The sequence below is a fragment of the Electrona antarctica genome (genome assembly GCF_951216825.1).
Source record: "Electrona antarctica genome assembly, chromosome: 16".
In the NCBI taxonomy this organism is placed as follows: domain Eukaryota; kingdom Metazoa; phylum Chordata; class Actinopteri; order Myctophiformes; family Myctophidae; genus Electrona; species Electrona antarctica.
The window spans coordinates 30,729,706-30,750,711 of NC_136797.1; the positions used below are offsets into that span (position 1 = coordinate 30,729,706).

Genomic DNA, 21,006 nt, shown 5'->3' on the forward strand with positions numbered 1-21,006 from the left:
ACACACACACACACACACACACACACACACACACACACACACACACACACACAGAGTTAGAGTATGGGGGATCCCAGCAGTACAGCTTTCTCATTTTGACTACATCACAGTCATGTATTTTAGTGTACAGAGAAAGCAGTGATAAACCATCAAAATATATTATCTCATTAATCCGCACTGAGATTTATACATTAGTATATGTAATTCATTTCACTGCAAAAATCTTTATTCGTCTTTCAGTCAGCCCTGGCCTTTTGAACAGAATTTTACACATATATGGTGCTTGTTCAATTATTACCCCATCACTGCAGTAGCTTCAAGGACTCATGCAGTAATTTGGTCTGACCAATAATGTGTCTTAACGAATTATTCGTCCATGTGGTTTTCAAGTAGGAAAATATAATGGTGCCAAATATGTCGGTGCCGAAATATCACGTCGCTGTCGGGCCGGAACCTTGTAAGTCCAAAACTGTAACTTTTATAAATTATGTAATTAAATGAATCGTCAATGCATCAAAAGTAATCAACAAAACGATACTATAAATACTGGTCAATCATTGGCCAAATGGAAAAAATAGACAAATCTACAAGCTCACAACATGTTGCATGACATGCGCTGTGAGCTTGTAGACCGGGTATTTTCCTACTTTTGAGTGACACTGTAGTATGACGAAGTATAGGGCATTGATTCACGAAAAAAGTAGAAATATGGAGACACAAGGAGAATCACCGGTCCCTCTCATGCTGCTGATAGAATGGAACAGCAGGAGAATGTGTGTCTGTGTGAGAGAGACAGAGGCTGGTGGCCACACACGAGTGCTCCTGCTGAGGGGGTCATTTAAGAATGAAAATAAGATACCCAGTGGAGCATTATAATGGAGAAAGGAAAAAAAAGTTGTTTTCCCAGTGGATGTTATTGTGTAGCAAAGGTAGGGTTTGATTATGCAAGGGGAAGGAGGGGGGTAAGAGCTGCGTGCGTGCGTGCGTGCGTGCCTGCGTGCGTGCATAGCATAACTGTACAGTTAAGTGTATGCATAATATGTATGACTAAGTGGTTCTTGACTGTAAAGTGTGTGCAGAATGCGTGTGTGTGTGTGTGTGTGTGTGTGTGTGTGTGTGTGTGTGTGTGTGTGTGTGTGTGTGTGTGTGTGTGTGTGTGTGTGTGTGTGTGTGTGTGTGTGTGTGTGTGTGTGTGTGTGTGTGTGTGTGTGTGTGTGTGTGTGTGTCGCCGTGCACGGCGCCGTGCACATTGCTTGTGCGAGCATGCATGTGTATGTATGTATGTATACGTGCTGCTATTGTTGAGTGTGCTTACCGCATCCATTCACAAGGTCACCTCCCCATAGTCACTGGGCTGATTTACAGCAGGACTCAATATGCAGATTTCCCTGACGGTGCTGCAGTGTCGGTGGTGTCAGTGTGACAGTCACAGCTACTCTATCTCACCGTTTCCCAAACAGTGGGTCGGGACCCATATGTGGGTCGTGGACAACTTTTTATGGGTCCTTTATTTTTTTGTATTATTATTAAGTATTATTTCAAAACTGTTTAAAAAAACAGTCCCCCAAAAAAGCAAGCTCACAAGCAACATTCACCCCAAAAAAAGCAAGCTCACAAGCTCACAACACGTCGCTTCGCGCCGCGTTGTGAGCTTGTACATCGGCTATTTTCACTATAGGGTCCCAGCCAGGGAGACATCACATTTCTCTTTTGGGTCACGGGTTAAATCGTTTGGGAACCACTGCACTATCTCATCCTAGATTTCAGTAGCAAAGTAATTTGTTAGGCCTGGTGTGAGAGTTGAGGAAATTCTACAGTATAAGGCAGTTCTGCATTTCCATTCAAGGTGAAGCCACATGCACAACCAAAGTTTATTGTAAAATCCAACCCCCCGATCAAGGCACATTCAAAAGAGCCCTCCTTCTCCAGCCCCCCAAACTAGTCTTTTAAGAACTTAAACCCTAGACTTAGTAAAAGTGGGTTGCAACTCTACTTGGACGGTTGGACCGCTTTTGTCCGTCTACACCAAAATGTCTTCTAAAGATATCCTGTTGCACATTCTGAGTTTGTAGATCTGCTAGTGTTGGCTAATGTTCCCCCCAGAATGTGGATGCCTGCCTGGGTTCAATTGGTTGAGCAGTATTCCACCTTTCAACACCACACCCTAAAAGTAACAGCTTCCTTAACCTCGGCCTCTGCAGGCTACCTATAGATCAAGACGACGTGTTTCCAATAGGTTACAATAGTATGGGCTTGGAGTGAAATAATGCCAACATATTAATAATAGTAATTTCATATTTTGTATAATATTACAAAGTGCTTCTCAAACTGCAATGCACTGTGACCTTGTAGATATTTCCAAATAGCTACTGTATGTATTAGCTATTCTCAAATGCAAAAAACTGTTTCTCAATTTGGTGGGGACCCCCTGGAATCCCCTCAAGGACACTTGGGGGTCCCCAGACCCAACTTTGAGAACCGCTGTTAGAAGGCATATGATATGACCCACATTCAAACTGCACTAACCAACTCTTGGGCAAAGTGCCTCTAATTAAAGTCATTTTCATCCACCACAAGCAGCAAAGCTGATTTTGCAAAGAAGCAGTGATTGAGTTGTTCACTTGACAGAGGCACTGACTATTGCATTTAGGGATATCCCAAAGCCAATGAATTTTTCCTCCCCATTTCAAAGGCATTACTAAGTTACATTATATCACATATTATTGTAAAATGGCATCCATGTGTGGAAAACTTTTACAGGGAAAGTTGTACTATTGTAGCTAGCAAGCATGTATGTCATTGTAATTCCTCAAGCTTTGAAAGGATTGTCCCGTGACTGTGACTTCAGTTGCAGTCATATGGTTTATACTGTAGTAATACTATAACAATAGAGAAGAGGGCATAGTATACGTCCTCTGAGATATTCCCAGGCATGGGAGAGTTACTTGGGAACATGTCCCTTAATTTCCATGTAGCCAGAAATAGCAAGTTATTAAGAGAATGGCAGGTGATGGGCAGATTAGGACGGCTTAGCAGAGGCCGGCCCCTTGATGAAGACACTCCATCATCCTATAGCGTTCCTCCCTGTCCCCTTTGCCCTCCTAAGCCCAATTTGGTACTTCGGCATACGTCGGTGTTGCATGCCAGAAATAGCCGCTCTACAAGTTCTCGACGCCCTGCGGTAGCGTCGCGACGCAAGCATGTGGATCGCCTATTTCTGGCACGCGACACCGTCGTATGACGGAGCATAAAAGAAGCATCGTTCTCTCCATCCCTCGAGTTCCTTCTCTCACAAGCCTCCTTATACCGTATGTAGATGGTTTCAACATTCTGTTGTTGCTAGGAGACGTGAAAACCAACATCCTGCCAAATGTTTGCACCACTAGAGAAATAAACAGAACATAGATTACACAAATCTGACAGCCTCCCTGCCCAGTCTTTAGCTATTGATAGTAACAGTGTTGGAAAAAGTACTCCGAGTTTTATTTTACTGAAGTAAGAGTAGCATTACCACAATGCAGAAATACTCTAGTAGCCTGTACTTATAATATAATATAACGTATAATTTTGATGTACTTTTACTTTACTTGAGTGTCCATTTTTCAATACATTATACTTCTATACCACTACATCTGAGAGTATGTATTGTAAGTATTGTACTCACTACAATTATTAGAACATCTTATTTATAAGATACTTTGTAGCTTTAGATTATCCAAAAAGAACAAAACAAAACAAAAGTATCATAGTACAAGTTTACGATGTCAGTCAGGTATGATGTTGGTACAGTGGCGTCCGGCATCTCCATTTTTGACATAAGCTTGTTACTTGTGTATTTATTTTGGGCAAGCGTAGGAGGACAAGAAATGACAGCCCTCTGGCAGGTTGAAAAACAGATGGCGAAAGGTAGGCATTGAAATTATAGTCATTACTACATGCACATAAATCAGTCATCTAATAGCATTTTTTTTAAGAACACCAAAATGCAGTCAGTCAATGCACATTTCATTTGACATAATTATAGCTGTGATCCTTCCCACTCTGTCTTACTTTTAGGCCATGTGTCCACTGAAGCCCTGTAAAAAAGGGGTGTTACTGTAGCTGTTTTGTTATGAAGTTCATGGCCCAAAACGGGGATCTGACCTCGTTTTACACCCAGCACCGACATGCTCTCAAGTTGGAATTGAAGCTGAAGTGCAGGACCTATCAATGTCTCTACAGAACTCTATGGGTTTTCCGTAATAGTCTTACATTTCTTATTTTCTTATTTCAAATGTATGAATGTATACTAATAATACGTATTATTATATTGCTAACTGTTAAGTTAAGTGACTTAACAGTTAGCAATGTCAGTAAATGTTTTCCAGATGTGCTATTTATTTATTTTATCTAACTCGTCAACATAGCGTATGTGAAACTGCAAAGTACAGTACATTTCATCTATACTTACATGTGTGGTCTGTCTTGACAGAAGAAAAATATAGCTCATATCTGTAAGCCATGAAATTCAACTCTATTGCGTGTTAAGTCCCAGAGCTGTACTTTTGCTTTGGTCAGCATAATTCATCACTGAGATGAACACAGGCATTGTAATTTTTCCACATGCGCTGGGATGGAGATTGAAAAAATCATTCACCGTTGCCTCATAAAGATGTTCCAAGAATTACAGTATGAATTACAGTACAGAATGAGAGAATTACATTGGACAAAGCAAGAGAATGGCTCTGGGACTTGTTTTAACAAGTTTTTTTGTTTTGTTTTGGCAAGATTAATCATACTTGTAAGCAGTGTTGTGCGAGTTGACAACTTCACAAGCGCTAGCTCAAAGTTCTGTTCTGTTAAAACTAGAAAGCGGCTCTCTGCAGAGCCCGTATCTTTTTCACTTTAGACGTGCTGAACCAACAGACGAGTCTGTATAGGCTGTGTCTTCTCGCGTGTTGAAGTCCAAGTTTCCATGTGGGTAGGGCTGTTTGTTGATGGTTCCGTATGTCAGATGGAAACACAGTGCAGATCCTGCGGCAAAGACGTTTGTGGGTCTCGACTTCTACTTCTGTAGTACTGTCCCTTTATCGCCGAGGGTAGTGGACGCAATTCTAATAGATTGTAGAATCACAGCATGTTACTAAGGTAACGTAGCAGGGAGTCCTTGCTTCAGGAGAGGAGGTTACGCATGTCTTGTCACAGACGAAGATAGTAGAAGAGTTGGGTCACTGCCAACTGCAGGGGCTACATCCAATGATACTGCAAGATGCTGTAGTTTTCTACCTTTAAATACATTTTAGTGAGTTCAATGATACTTGTATGTGAAAAGCTTTAGATATGATTACGGGGGGCCAGTGCCCGTGGGAGACTTGGTGCATTCATAGTTGGATACAATATATTCCAATTTCCCGAGATCGAAGCAAAAGTGTCTGTGTCAAAGAAGTCAAAACACAATGTTGGACATTAACGCCTTCCAATTTTCTGGCTTAGGTGGTTAATCAGATAAGAGCAATAAAACCAATAAAAAGGGAGATTGCCTTGTCTTGGTAGGTGGGTTAGAAATTGTTATTTTAAACCAACACAGGATTTGTGGGTTAATGGCCTGGTGTTTATAGGGAGAGAGACAAGGCCATCTAAGGATCCAAATCTCCTTCAATGGGCATATGTAGTAATATGTTTATGTGTTCTGTCTGTCTGTCTGTCTGTCTGTCTGTCTGTCTGTCTGTCTGTCTGTCTGTCTGTCTGTCTGTCTGTCTGTCTGTCTGTAGTGTGTCAATTTCAATATAACTTTAACATTTTGGGGGATTATACAATTGCCATAGCTAATGATACCCTCATCATTATTTCAAATATGTCACATTTCATATCACAAGCTGTGAAACTGTACTTGGAGGGGAAAAAACAAAACAAACAGCCCCAGCATGTGTACTGGTAAAGACATCACATGTGAGCTGCTCACACAATCCAAAGAAAACCGTCTGACATGTACAGGTACACAAGTAACACATTTTTTTATTTCCTTCTCGGAGGAAAGCATTCAGCATCTTCATGTTACACTATGATAATATAGAACTGCCCACAAATACAAACCACAAGAGTAAAGAGGGAAAATATACCCAGAGCATCAAATGGATGCATGACTGCTGTGCTGAAAAACACATTAACTTTTAAATTGTTCTGAGCTTTTGGTCGAGCAATCATTTCTAGTGCAAACTTTAGAAATACATTTGTCCGGCAAAAAAATGCATCCCAGACTCTTGAAAAAGGACCAAAAGAATTGACTAATCTCGAAAAGAAAAAAGCTATTCAAGCTTCAGTGACAGCAGTCTGAAAATGGTGCAGCACGTCACAGTCTTAGTATCAGTTTTCAAAAGACTAGGAGCTGTAGTGTATTTGGTTATTCGAATAATTATTTAACCATACCCTAGCGTCCTTTCTCAGCATGTCATAATAGGTGAACAATCCGCCCATTTTCTGCAAAGAGATGGTGTAGATAGGAAGAGGAGAGGGCCAAGTACAGACGCCTGGGAGACCATGAATTAAGTTTATAGGGTTTAAGTGTCTAAGAGGGAGATGCTGTACTGTAGATGCTCTTTAGAGACACTTTTTTCGAAAGCAAAGAAATAGTGTAATCATTACCATACTGTCTGTGCTCCACATTTGCACACCACCACCACTACACTAAAATATGTTACAATGAAGCTGCATTATTTCATTTCATTATCAAAGTGGTGTAGACCAAAAATCATTTGTGCCACGAAATCGCCGCAATTGTGGGCATTCATCATTGACTTCATCATCGTGACTTTGACTTTTCATGTACAAAGCTCAATTCACCATTTGTCAGCCTTCTGATTGGTCCCTGACTGACTAACCAGCAGGCTCTTTCTGCCATGTTCCGCCCTGGTTCCGCCTTTTTGCTAATTTACAATTTAGGCATTTAGCAGACGCTCTTAATCCAGAGCGATTTACATTAAGCAAGAACAAAAACATGGCGATACATCATGAATCATATGTAAGCTACGAACATAACAGTGGAATATATCTATATAATGAAACTATACATATACTATAGTGCTATGTCTACATAAAATGCTATCTAAGTTACATAAGTTGAGCCTTTGCATTCGCCTGTAAGGGCTAGGGCGAGTGCTATACAGTAGCAAGTGCTACGGTCCAAGATGGAGTCTGAAGAGGTCGGTTTTTCAGACTACGACTAAAACATAATTTTTGGAAAAACAAAAAACACATGATATGTCAGTCACCATGCATGCTGCACCAGTGATGTTCCTTTTTTACTGACATCAAGTTTAAAATAAGAATTTAACGCACAGAATATCAATACGAAGAAAATTAAGTTAGATGTTTAATCATTCAGCAATTTAGACATATGAGCGCATACAGTATGTGCAAGAGGGTTTTGGGAGCGCTGTGCTGGAATATCTTCATGATATGGAGACATTGGTGAAGTGAGTCATTTATGCGCTCTGTGTTCCAGTTGCGTTCCGACAATTGCTTCTCGCTGGATATTGTTTGATAAAGAGACAATACACCTGAATTATAACAATTGCTTCAGACTATATGGCCGAGTCAAACTGCCAGTGTCCTTACAACAATCAAATATCTATTTTTGCACATCTCCACTTAAGTGCGCACTGCTCGTGCTCAGGGTTCAAATTAAAACCCAAACTTCATGATGATGTGATTGGTGTTAAAGGTTGGTCTATACGGGATACAGACACCGTAGCTATTTATTATTTATTCATGGTTCAGGTTTTCGTTCATAGTATCTTTACTTGTGTCTAGAATTAAAAAAGAAGATGCATAATTATCTTTTTCTTTCTTTTCTTGTTTTGTCACACACGCACTGCTCATAATGAGATAAATGAACAACACACAGTTGGGCTTGCAAGTTGTGCGTGTGAGAATATTTAAGGGTGTGTTATTTAGTCTGTTTCAGCTGTGAGATTTTTCAAATGAAGGACCAAATTTACACTAGGATTGGCTGTAAAGTATTGCTTGATAAATCCCACGTGAACCATGGCAAAATTAAAATTGGTCTGTACACTCCATTGATAAATGAGGGCCAAATGAGGGCCAAGACATTTATTCTTAATCTTTTTAATTTCAAGGCCCCTAGTTTACTTAACTTCACTTTATTTGTTTATTTGGACGGGACAATGCACATTGAAGAACATTCAGAACATGAACGTGAACATGATCTCGTGTACTGTATAATGAAGGTGAGTGTAACATTTGGTTTAACAAGGCTTTTGTAGCTTTTGTCATTTCGTAGCTTTGTATACTGCAGTCGTATCCAGTTGAACTTGGATTGTAGCTTTGTAGATTTCGCTACAAACGCCGCGTGTAGCTTTGAATCTTCATGCCACTGGCTTCCATTGAAAATGAATGGTAGCTTTTAGCTTTGTATCTGCCAGCCAGTGTGTACAAAAATGGTTCCATTTGTAGACTCGTGGATTTACAGAGCCGCAAGGGTCAACTTGATCTCTAAACTATCAATCATTTTAGCCCCTGGGGTACCCAGCATGTCCCCAGGCATCTGAAGCCCCCTCTTCACTGAAGCAAGGACTCCCTACTACGTTGCCTTGGTAGCCTGCTATTACAATAGAACTACATCCACTCCACTGTCACCAGAAAGCCCACCCTCAGCGAATACAAGAGTGTACCCCTTGGGGGGGTCCCAGGCTGCACATTGAAAACCAGTGCTATATTGTAGGTCAGTGGTTGGTTCTCAAATATTTTCATGTCAAGGACCTGATCTGATCTATTTGGCCACTCCTGAACCCCCATAAGAGAACAATTTTATTAGGTTTTTCTAAATTATTAAAAAACTTTCAAAAATAATTTGAATAGCCTAGATTATATAAGATTATTTTAAATATATAGGCTATTATTTCTGGGAACCTCATGGAACCCCTCAAGGACCCCTGGGGGTCCCCAGACCTCATGTTGAGAACCAGTTCTGTATGACGTCACAGAGAGTTTGTACAAAGAAGACAACATTTTGGCACAGAAACTTGATTGATTGGATAGATACTTTTCTTTATGACAGGTGACAAGCAGCGTATGTGTTACAGTACCACCGTTACTGACTGTGGGTGACGATATTGGAAGAGCCCATTGGATTCAAGCATTGTGTTCTGCTTAATAATCCAAACCCCCCCCCTAAGTCCCCCTTGGCCCATTTCAGTCCTTAGATTGCTCCTTGTATTTTTATTACGTTCCACTGCATTTTCATAATCCACAACACAATTGGAGAGAGAGAGAGAGAGAGAGAGAGAGAGAGGAGAGAGAGAGAGAGAGAGAGAGAGAGAGAGAGAGAGAGAGAGAGAGAGAGAGAGAGAGAGAGAGAGAGAGAGAGAGAGAGAGAGAGAGAGAGAGAGAGAGAGAGAGAGAGAGAGAGAGAGAGAGAGAGAGAGAGAGAGAGAGAGAGAGAGAGAGAGAGAGAGAGAGAGAGAGATGCTGCTTTTTTATGGGGGGTCATTCAGATTACAAGGGTCAGTCGCTATAAAGCCTTATGGATGAGCGTGTCTCTTTGTCACTATGGATAATAATTCTTAGATAAGAATTTCAACGTGATAAAACTGCCACGTGCAATATGGTAATAATATGTATGACCGAGAGAGAGAGAGAGAGAGACAGACAGACAGACAGACAGACACATAGGCCCTCATTTATCAACCGTGCGTACGCCAAAATATGGGTGTACGCCGAAATTACCGCAATTTTCGGCATTTATCATTTGCGCCAACGTTTGATTTTGAACTTGAGCCAAGACAAAAACCACGTCTGGTCGGGAGCTGTCGTACGCTTTGTCCTCACCTGTTTTTCTGTCGTAGAACAGCGGAGCAGCATTGTTTGACCAGCTGAGAGGCTTTCACAGGCATCGAAACATATGTATTCACTCCTAAAATGTTTATATAAAACTGTATAGGTATGTATATGGGCTAAATGTAAAAAAAAAAAGGGGGGAAAAAAGTAAAGGAATACATTAATGATGTGTCTTTGTGTCATATGAAATTAGTAGGAGATTTCCAACTTTACAAGCAAGCAATTAAAATCGCGCATTTAAAAACAATGTTGCAAGTTAGATGCGTAAGCCATTTAAACAGTGTTTTGCATGATGAGCGCATACATGCGAGGATTTGGGCTGTCTGTGCTGAAATATTTCCATGACGGGACGTTGGAGAGTATAGTGCAGTACGTGCTGCAGCGCGGAGAGTCCCAACATGGGTAGCCTACTGTAGCCTAATCTACAGCAGGCCGATGTCTTTTTGGAGTTACAGTATGTGCAATCTCCTCCTCGTTTAATAAACCCGACGCGTCGCTCGAATGCCAAATGTGCCGTGCCAGCGCAAGTGGGAACGCATCGGAGATAGTATAGGCTAAGCCAGCCTGCAGCCCACCACCACCACCACCACCACTGTCCAGTGACACATGAGGCTACGGTTTTGCCTGCAATATTCATATAATTGACAGTTGACAGCGAGGCAATTTAAATAGACTGTCGAACGGTCAATTGGTCACGGTGTCACGGACGGACCACAGTGATAGAGAGACAGACAGGACAGGAGATGCACCTTGCAAAACAGCAGCGTGTGTGCGCGCCTATTTGTTATATAATTCATGGTTCACAGGTTCAGGTTTTCGTTCACTAATATATCTTGTTGTATATTAAATTAATAAAGACTTTAATAATTGAATATAGGCCTACAACTAACAACAGTGACAGTTGCTTGCAAATTGCGATATGTGCGTGCATGCGTGCGGGGGGTGAGGCCGGCAGCAAGGGAAGCGAAGCGAGAGGAGAAACAGACAGGGTAGTCCTACAGCTTTATTTAATTCATGCAGGTTTATTTATTTAAGATACAACAAGTTGCGTGTGCGTGCATGCGTGCGTCTGTGTGTGTGTGTATGGGAGGGGGGCAGGGGCAGCAAGGCAACTTAATATAAGTAGTACCCGGCACATAAGGCAAGCGAGTCAAACTTTTTTTCTTCCTGTAACCATGGTTTCCAGGTCGTATTGCAGTTGTTCATGTCGCAAAAACGAGGGCGAGGCTTGATTTCATAGGGCGTGCCAGATAGATTTCAGCCGTCACATTTATAAACGTCCGAACGAAATTAAGGAAGAAACAGCTGTCTGCGATCACTTTGTAAATGCCGACCCAACGTGGGTGTACTACGAATCCTACACTCGAATTTGGGGCAGATTTTACACTCGATTGATAAATGAGGGCCATAAACTAATAAATGTCTTATAAGTTGAAAGGCAGACAAACTGCATTGTCATTAGTGTGCATGAATTGTTTAGAAGCTTTAAAACAAACTGACGTTCTGATAGTAATGCATTACTGCTTGACATAAGGAATGAATTACCCCCAATACTTTGACTACTCATCGGGCTGAGGCTTGGGGGAGCTCATGTTTCTGTTTTGGCACCTAGGTGGTACATGTCCGGAGGCGACAACGGACAGATATTCACTGCCAGGCTTACCATGCATCATGCAACATGACCTTTTTGAAATTCATTCAGAGAAAAAAAATAAAGAACAAGAAACACAACAAAAAAAGGAGGAGAAAGAGTGCTGTCAGCATGCTATCAAGATGGCAGCGTGTGATAGGCAAGGCCTGAACTGTAATCGATCTGCACATGCACTTTATGCAAGAGAGCCTTTCAAAGACCTTGTTTTGGCAGCGCTCAACACTGCAGATACAGGTTGGGATGGCCGGCTGAAAGCCACATCGGTGTCTGGCATCTGTCACAAACAGAACGTTCAGACACAGAACAAGTGGCATAAAAGTCCTCACATTTAAAAAAAAAGGAAAAAAAGTTAAGATGACAAAGTGTTGCACATATTTGCATCATGCTGTCGTAAGTGATTATATCATTCTTGTGTGGCTTTTATCATTATTTTATGATATTACATCATGGTACCGCCATGCTTCTTAAGATATGAATTAGTTACATGATTTGCTCAACAAACTGAGTAAGTAGAGACGTCGTCTGGGGGTCAGATTGGTCGCCAGTTCGAACCTCGGTCGCCCAGTCTATGTGTCAAAGTGTCCCTGAGCAGGAATACCAACGCACAGGCGATCAGATCTCAGATCGGCGAAAACCACAGTTTAAAAAATGTCCCCCAAAAATGTTAAATATGAAGGTTTACACCCTTGCCAACCAAGTGGTCAACTCCTACAGGTAACTGTTCCCTGGGTGCTGTATTAATAGCATAAGCTTCTACTAATATTTAGTAGGATGGGTAAATGTAGAGGACACATTCCTGTGTACTTGGCGAACGCCCCAGCAACTCAAGGGGACACCATTTTATTATTATACTGAACACAAACGTGTCATGACTATAGTTTGTTCCTGTCTGCCTCTGTCTGATTTTGAATTTTATCCCGGCGGCCTGATGCCAAGGGTAAGATATGCATCTGTCTAATTTCCTGCTTGTCAGCACACCATCTGGCATGGCATCAACATTAAAGACAGGAAAATGGTGTCACATTGTCAATCTCACACACACACACACACACACACACACACACACACACACGCACACGCGTGTCAGATACTGCTCTAGCAGAAGGCACATGCAGCCTCCTATAAGGTTTTTGGCGGTGAGCATCTTGGAGACAGATTGACAGATCTTGTTTGTCCATCACTTGTATATTTTTGTCAGACTGTGTTTGGGCTGTAGCTCCTGGTGTGATCATGGATGTTCTCCATCCCTCCAAAGCCTTATTTTCAGAAGACTGAGAATCAGACCCTAAGATTTTATATTTTTTGTAGAGATAACAGAAAGCGGCATATTAGTAATAATGTCAAAGAAGGACTTCTCACTTCTGTACACATTACAGTAGTTTGAGTATAGTCTGAATTAAAAAACAGATATTACTGTCAACTCTTCGTCATCATTATGCCTCTAAAATAAATGTATGTCTGGAATATTTAGCTAATTGGTTTACTATTTGAAGTTTAGGTAGGGTTTTTTTATGCTGCACTGCTAGGCTTATAGGGTCTCTAGGTAGACAGAATGGAAAGCTTCCGCGACAACTGTTTGTTTTCCTCCAAGAGAGGCTGCTCCATCATTATTACAGAGCTAGTAATGGCAAATACTGTGTACATAATGAAAAGATTTTCTTCTGTGCAAGCATCCATCCACATCCATTTTTCAGAAGACTTAAAAGCCTGATTTATGCTTCAGTGACAATCTGTCGACATGACACATGGCAAAAATATTTTTTTTCAACTGGAAAATATGTTGATGATACAAAGGCACTTTGTCCCCGGGGCATCATGATAATACCTGTCTAAGACACCTTGAAGTAAAATGTGCTTAAGGTTCTTGCCAATATTCTCCTTTCGCTCTGTTAATCTCCTTTGCTGAGTAGCATCTAATCGGGCTTCTTGGAACCATGTGGAAGTACTGTTGAGCACTGCCAGGTAGCTCTTAATGAGCAAAGGCATCAAAAACAGGGTTCATGTCAGCCCTTTCTTGTCTTTTTCAAAAGAGCACACTCTTTTAAAAGTGTGAGAGGTGGTAAACTTAAGAGCAGCTTCTCCACATTTGAATTGTCCAATTATCTCTTCTGACTGGAGTATGCCATGAGAAAACGGGGACCACTGCAGCAACTTTATAGCATGCCCTTATTGTTTATGATAGGGACCAACAGCTCTTTGAAGAACAGTGCCTATTAATGTTTCACTTATTTTAAAAAGAAAATAAAGCTTTTAAAGGTCCCTTAAATGAACCCAAGCTCCAGAAGTGAGCGGCAAAGCGGGACACACTATTGTTGGTTAAATAAAAGAGGAGACTTGGTATGTCCAATATAGAAAGGCTGTGTGAATCATTGACTCAGTTTCACCTCTCATTTGCAATAGAGCGTAGTCCTAACGCCCATAAGTGAGTTCGTAATGGGATTTCTTGCCATATTTTCAATATGTTTTTCACCATATTAGGGTTTTTGCTTCATGCAGAAAATAAGGTATGAGAGTTTCATATTTTGTTCTGCCATATTAAACTCATCAATATCCCAACCATGAATGGTGAAGGCATTATGTGCTTTTTAAAACTAATTATATGAATTGCCTTTGTGGTTCAAAAAAGCGTGTTGATTCGGGATAATTACCGTGTTGAAACAAACATGTTAATATCATAAGCCTTTGTTTGCCAGTTTGCCAGAGAGCTTATTATTTTCTAAATTCCAAATCCAAAACTCAATGGAAAAAATCAATAGGGAAATCTGTGGTGGGACCTCATGGTGTGAGTAACTTCCAGGTTGGCCTACAGAAAGCTGTCATCCCCGTAGTGCTCTGTTGCTGTGAATATTGGACTTTGTTCTTTTGCGAGAATCTGATAGTTTAACACATGACTCTTGGGCTCTCTATGGTGCTAAACGTGTGTGCTAACTTTTGTGTGCATAGTGCATATGAAAGTCTGAGTCGATCAGACAGGCAGACAGCCTAATAACTGTCCAATTATGCATAGCCAGCGCTATATCATCATGTATAATTCACCATCTTATTATGAACTAATGTTTCTCGTGCTTGATTAGTGGAGTGATTCTTTTTGAAAATAACTTTGCCAATGCAAATCATCTATAGAGGGTATGCGCGTGACATCATCATCATACCAGGAAGTTATGCGGGAACGCCTACTGACTGGCAAAAAACTACTTTCTGGCCTTGACAGCCCATACATCCAAACAGAAAAGTCCTATTTGATTGCAAGAAATTACTTTAAACAACATTAAATTCCCTTTGTCACTCACTTTGCCACTCGATTTGCCACTCGATCTGCCATTCACTTTATGCATGCGCATACCCTCTATTGCAATGTTGTTACTGGAAAAACAGCAACATTTTTGGATTTAAAGATTTAAAAGGGTCACTATCATACAAGTTCAAGCTGTGGAATGTTGGTGATATGAAGAAAACAACATTTTAGCTTTCCTTTATACTTCCCAATATAGCCACAATAACCACAGTGGCATACAGGAATGCAGAAACTGATGCACACATAATCCCATATCATGCACACGCACACACACATTCTCTGCAACTGCTTATCTCATTTGCGTGCTAATTCTTTTGCAGGTGACAGAAACACGGACGGGGCCGCTGGGATGCAGTAGCTATGACAATCTGGACTCGGTTAGTTCCATCCTCCTGCAGAGCCCTGAGAGCAAGCTTCATCTGCAAGGTAAACAAACGCAGCACACTGACAGCCCTGCACTACAGGGCCATCTATACAACGAGGGTTGCAGGAGGTCAGCATCAGGGTCAATACTTTATTTTAGCCCCAGTCCAATCCTAAAATGAAAAGAACATTCTGGTCATACATCAAGGAATCCTGTTAAGGGGAGTTGGGGTATGGTTTTCACCATCCCGTGAATTGAATATCAATTCGTTTTTTGAATTAAGTGCGATGGTTGGGATGAAATTTGCTTCTGATTCTCCTCTGGGGCTTTGGGTAAGATTCGCAGCCCGCCACGTCTGTTCTTATTTCAGCACTACATGGTCTCTACAGTAACTCTTGATGAGTCCTGCCTTTGAATAAAGCAGAACAATAGCGTGCACTGTGCAAACTCTTCAAAGTGCTTGTGATGAGCAGAAGCTAGCAGTTATGTAGGTTTTTGAGTGGCACAGCATGTCCCTATGGGACTATGTGACTGACTATGTCCCAATGTTTAGAGTACCAGTAGGGGCAAAAGTGACGCTGTTGTGCCAGAAACCGAGAGAGAGAGATAGTGTTGCACTGTTGCCTGCTAATTACAGAGAGAGAGAGAGAGAGAGAGAGAGAGAGAGAGAGAGAGAGAGAGAGAGAGAGAGAGAGAGAGAGAGAGAGAGAGAGAGAGAGAGAGAGAGAGAGAGAGAGAGAGAGAGAGGCAGGGGGAGAGGGGAGTTGAACCACTCAGTTCACACGGGTGTGATTTTACTGTATGCATAATGTATGTTCAAATGGAGGAAACTATTAATACAGAATGTATGCTACATATGTAATGCAGTGCCTTTCACTATTTAAACTTGAATCCTGCAGCGGGGGAAGTTTTTTCATAAATCCACAATTGTGCATGTGCAAGTAAATCCAATGGACTACACCCCCCCCCCCAACCCCTCCATGAAGCATTTTGTCATGTGTCATTATATAAAACTAAGCCATTAATGTTAATATTTATGTATTAGCCGTTTGTTTTAAAAACACTAAAACAGTGATGGTTAGTGTGAATTATTGCGTTTTGGGAGAAAGAATGATGAAAGCCAGTGAAACAGTGGTCAAGTGAGTATAGTGATCATTTCTTTGATTTATTGGAGTTTACCGACGATATTAAAAAAAAAACTCTTTAAGCAGCTCAGCCTCAGACTATTTTCAACTCTGTCTTCCCAGCCCTCCCCAAAGGCATCATTATTGCTCTTCTGGATTCAGAGAATTACGTGGTCTGTCAAAGACATACTTTCAAGTTCCCCCCTGCCACTTAGTAAAAGGAGTCTATGAGCCCTATTAAGCAAGACGAAAAACCCATGCGGTAATACAGATTTCGCCCTCGCTCTGCGCCTTTTCGTATTATGGAAGCCGTGGTGAGCGCTCACTCATATGGAATACCACGTTCCTGCATAATTTAGCTTTGCGCTAATTTGCGCTAATTTGCTATTAAGCCCCTTGACCTAAAAACACTCAGCGCATACCGATTCCGCCTGGGTCTGACCACGTCTTAAAAGCAAAAAGCACTGTTTCATTTTACACTTGAGCGGCTCTGGAGTGCTGCTGGAGTGTTGCCATGTCTGTTTATTATAAGCGGCTTCTTTTTCTGCAAAGATGCTTGTAAATATTGGTAGTTGTGGTTGCTTTTCTTGTTTCTAAAGTGCTTATTTGGGCTTTTCTCCTAATGTTGTTTAAACCAGTGATCCTCACACAGCGACATTCCCATGTCAAGGACCCCCAGATTAATGCATTTGCCCAACTAAGCCAGTGACCCCCATGACAGATTTGTGTTTTTAAATGTTTCAATAACATTTTTCAAAAATATTCCACAATTGTCACTTTTTTCAAAGATTACTTTTGAAAATAGCAGATCTACCAGCTCACAATGCATCACATTCATTCATTAAAACAATGAACTCTGACTGCAGGGGGATATATATTTATAATGATCATTCTAACAATGTGCAAGAAAATATGTAAAAAGAAGGAAGAACTTTATATTTGTGGACAATCAAAATATGCTGGAAATTTTAATGTGGTGTCATTAAAAGGAATCTTGATATGGCAGACTCACTATCTAGAAAATAAAAACATGGCACTTCATTTAAATAGGTTGTAGACCCCTGTTATATGCGATTCTTTTGGGAGTATGTTTATAGACCTATTTACTTGTTTCTATGACACATGGCAACAGCGAGTTTTCTGGCTTTCTCGTTGAGATTATAAAGGGTCATATATCGCTCATTTCTCAACCTTTTTTAGAAATTAAAACATCTCCATACTCATTGGGAGGTTTGCTTTCATACGCTGTATCACACCCGACTCAATTCTTCTTCAATAATATGCTACGAGCGAAGACCATAACATTGGGGCCGCAGCAATACGCATGGCGCACGTATGGCATTTCAACTCATTCCTTCGTCGTGACTCGAATGAAATAAAATAAAATAAACGTTATTTTACTGGTGTTTTTCAATAGAAACAAATAAAGAGCGTGTGTGCAACAGTCAGTGCATATACGTGCATGCACTATAGGCTATATTTCCTCCTTGTCGGGATGGTGAGCTGAGCTCTTCACAGCCCGTTTGTCTTTCATATAATTCTTATAATATTTGATATTATAAACACTCATGGTTCTCTCATTTCTCAACCGTTTTTTAAAATGTAAAAATCCCCATATTCCTTAGGAATCTTGCTTTCATTCGCTGTATGGTACATGGTTCTATTTTTATCGAATTAAACAATATCAAACGAACTTGTATGTTCGGGGGTTAGACGATTCTGGGAACATTACGCATGGATTGCCAATTTGCCAGCCAATGCTGCGTATCTACTCGCAGTTCCATTCCGATCTGAAAGGTATAGGTAGGTGCCATTTCAAAGTCTTAGTTATTCATTTATGAATCAAATGAACTAGAATAAAGATTTTTACAGCTGTTTTTCATGCTTAGAACAGAAACAAATTAAGTGACGATGTGCGTATATCTCCCTCCCTTAGCATATGGCTGCGCCGCTGTAATGACTTTCCAATGAAAACTGCAAGTTACTTAACAAAATAGAGACATAGGCCTACAAGCTATGCACATCATGGCTGTGACAGCTTGTGGATCTGTTCTTTGGAGGCATAAAGGTGACAGCATGCAGTGCAATATGAATAATTAACCCAAATGTGACAAACAAAGTCATGTCATGTCTATATGGTGCCAGTCTGCAGAAATGTAATACCACTTGCCGAAAAGGGCGCATCATCAGCTGGTGTCGTAAAGAGAATAGTACGGACATGTTCATTGGGTAAGCCTCAAAACTCCCTTAAACACTCCCATGACTAATTCAAGGCCGTTTTGCTCACACCACGGGGTGTCGAAAGCGCTTCTTACCTGGCCCATAATTGTAATATGACATTGCACCCGCCCCCACGTCTTAAAAACTGTAAAATTATATGTAATTAGATTCCACTTGCTTAATAGGGCCCTATAGGTTTTATAAAGGCTTTATTGTCATGCATCCAGTGTATTTAACTCAGTTACTTTGAAGTCAAATGTGTTGCTATCAAATTGATATATGACAGACCCAAGAAGAATCATTTATCTTTTGGCTTGATACAAACTCTGAGTGAATGGAAATGGTTTTCAGATCAGCTTTTGACTTGAAAGGTGTTTCCTTTTATATTATGCCAAAGTGTAGCTTTATATAGTGTTCTGCTGTTGACAATCCATTCTCTTTAAAGCGGCCATAATGTTTGCTTTCAATTAGGGGTGTTTGTCACCAGACTGATGCATTTGACAATCATGGCACTCTTCAAAGAGATGGCACTTCACACCGGCATCCTTAGAGTGCTTTTAGGGCTACGCCTCTCCAATACACTCATAATGATACTCTCTCTTGATTCACAGTACAACATCATCCTCTCATGAAAACCACATGCATATTAAGATATTATCCCTTTCACCTCAAGGCAACTATGTTTATTAGTTGAGCTTGACATCCAGTGTCTATAACATAGCTGTGGGCCAAACCTTTTCAATCACTTTGAGTGTTTTTACTGTGTATTGGATGGGTGGGATGTGCTGTAGCATTTCAGATCAATTCACTTCTTTTCGTTTAACCATATGCAGTTCAATCTATCTCCAGGGAATTATTTGTAGTGACGCAAGTATGCCAGATGGTGTGTCTTTGTTCTTATTTTTTGAATACCAGGGTTATATTTTGACAAATAGGTACCCATTAATATCAAGAAGCACAGTACAAGAAGTCATGGGCCACCACTCTGTCTGTCAAGCTCATGCACGTGACATGGTGGTTGACAAACTGATGAGTTTGTTACTACACGCTGCAGTCAGCATCAAACCACAACAGCTGACCCCTGCGATTTCAATACGATATTCAATCACAAACCCTCAACAGCCAGGAAAGACTGAATGCTTGCTTGTGTGGGTGTGCGAGCGCACACATGTGTGTCTCTATACTTCTGTATATTGTCCCTGTCTGGCAGAAACCAGTTACCTAATCTTTTCATTTATTTTTGTATGGGGTGCTAGCCCCTCCTATGTGTGAATCAGACATGATTGGCTAATCACCCCATAGCAATGATTTGATTGGCTGAGCAAAGGGGACACATTGAGGATAAAAAGTGAGGACAGAAAAGTGAAGACGGAAAAGTGAGGACACGCAAATTGCTTCTGACAAAACCAGCTAACTCCGTTCACGGCCAACGTGGACAATGGTCTCGTAGTCTAACGCCTAACACAGCAAGCTATGGAAGTGATTGAAAAGTGGGGGTTGAAGTATGTACTTACACACTTGGATAGGCCAAGCACAATGATTGACGGAGAACAATGAAAACCGGTCCTGTTGGGAAGAACCAAGTGAAAGAAACAGAGGGGTATCGTTGACCAAAGTTGTACTTTAATTCAGAAAAGCTGTAGTATTATATATATATATATAAAACCCGGACTATTTTATTATCAAAATTGGATCACCCTCCCTTGGTCTCGAAATAAAATTAGCTCACCCTCCCTCTGACTAAAATTAATAAGACATGGCCCTCCCCTATTTTCCTCCAGGGCCCCCTTTTCTAAATTTCGACTGGTCCCTTATTGCTGATTGCATGAGCGTTTCTTTTTTATTTATTTATGTTTTATTTATTTGCAGATTGCGTGTTTCAGTGTTTGTATTCATATACTGTACATGTATACACATAGTATAGTTAGTTAGTTTGTCATTAGCATGCGCTAATGACAAACTAAATACAAATTGATATGCAATAGTTTCACTCACAAGGTGACCACCCCAATTGTCCCTTAATCGTGTGCCAAAGAACATCATCAGTATCTACAAGTGAATTAAGAAAGGTCACATTGGGGGAATTGTGGTTGCCATTAGTAAGATTGAATTGCAATCACTCTCTCTTGTGAGTTGAAGTAATACAGAACAGAAGAAAGACAAAAACAAAGAGCAACATTTGTATGATTATAAGTAAATGCATACGGGATGTAGACTCTTGGCCATGGGGATACTCATTCTAATGTGTTTCCTTTATCCAGGGCCACTTAGGAAAATAGATTTTTGTAGTATAGTATCAAATTAGAGCATATTGTGGTAATTAGCAGTCAATTGGCAACTTGGTTCATTCATTTGGGACAGTCTTTTCTTCTCTCTTCTTGTGGTGGTTCATGAAAGCAGCTTGGACAATAGGCACGATTGTCTCTGGGGGGGTAAAAGAAGACGGTTGTCCTTCAGCCCCACAAAGAGACCACATTGATCTTTATAATGTTCTCGAGACAATGCCTGGAATAACAAT

General features: G+C 40.8%; 1 protein-coding gene across 3 annotated transcripts in view; it reads left to right on the forward strand.

The window, feature by feature from the left end:
* Nucleotides 1–21,006, forward strand: part of brinp1 (bone morphogenetic protein/retinoic acid inducible neural-specific 1) — a 262,147-nt gene that overhangs the window by 206,801 nt on the left and 34,340 nt on the right. For all 3 annotated transcript variants that reach the window (XM_079524433.1, XM_079524432.1, XM_079524434.1), the window contains one exon: nt 15,101–15,206. In XM_079524433.1, coding sequence (XP_079380559.1) covers nt 15,101–15,206 — 106 coding nt within the window. The remainder of the gene's footprint in view (nt 1–15,100; nt 15,207–21,006) is intronic.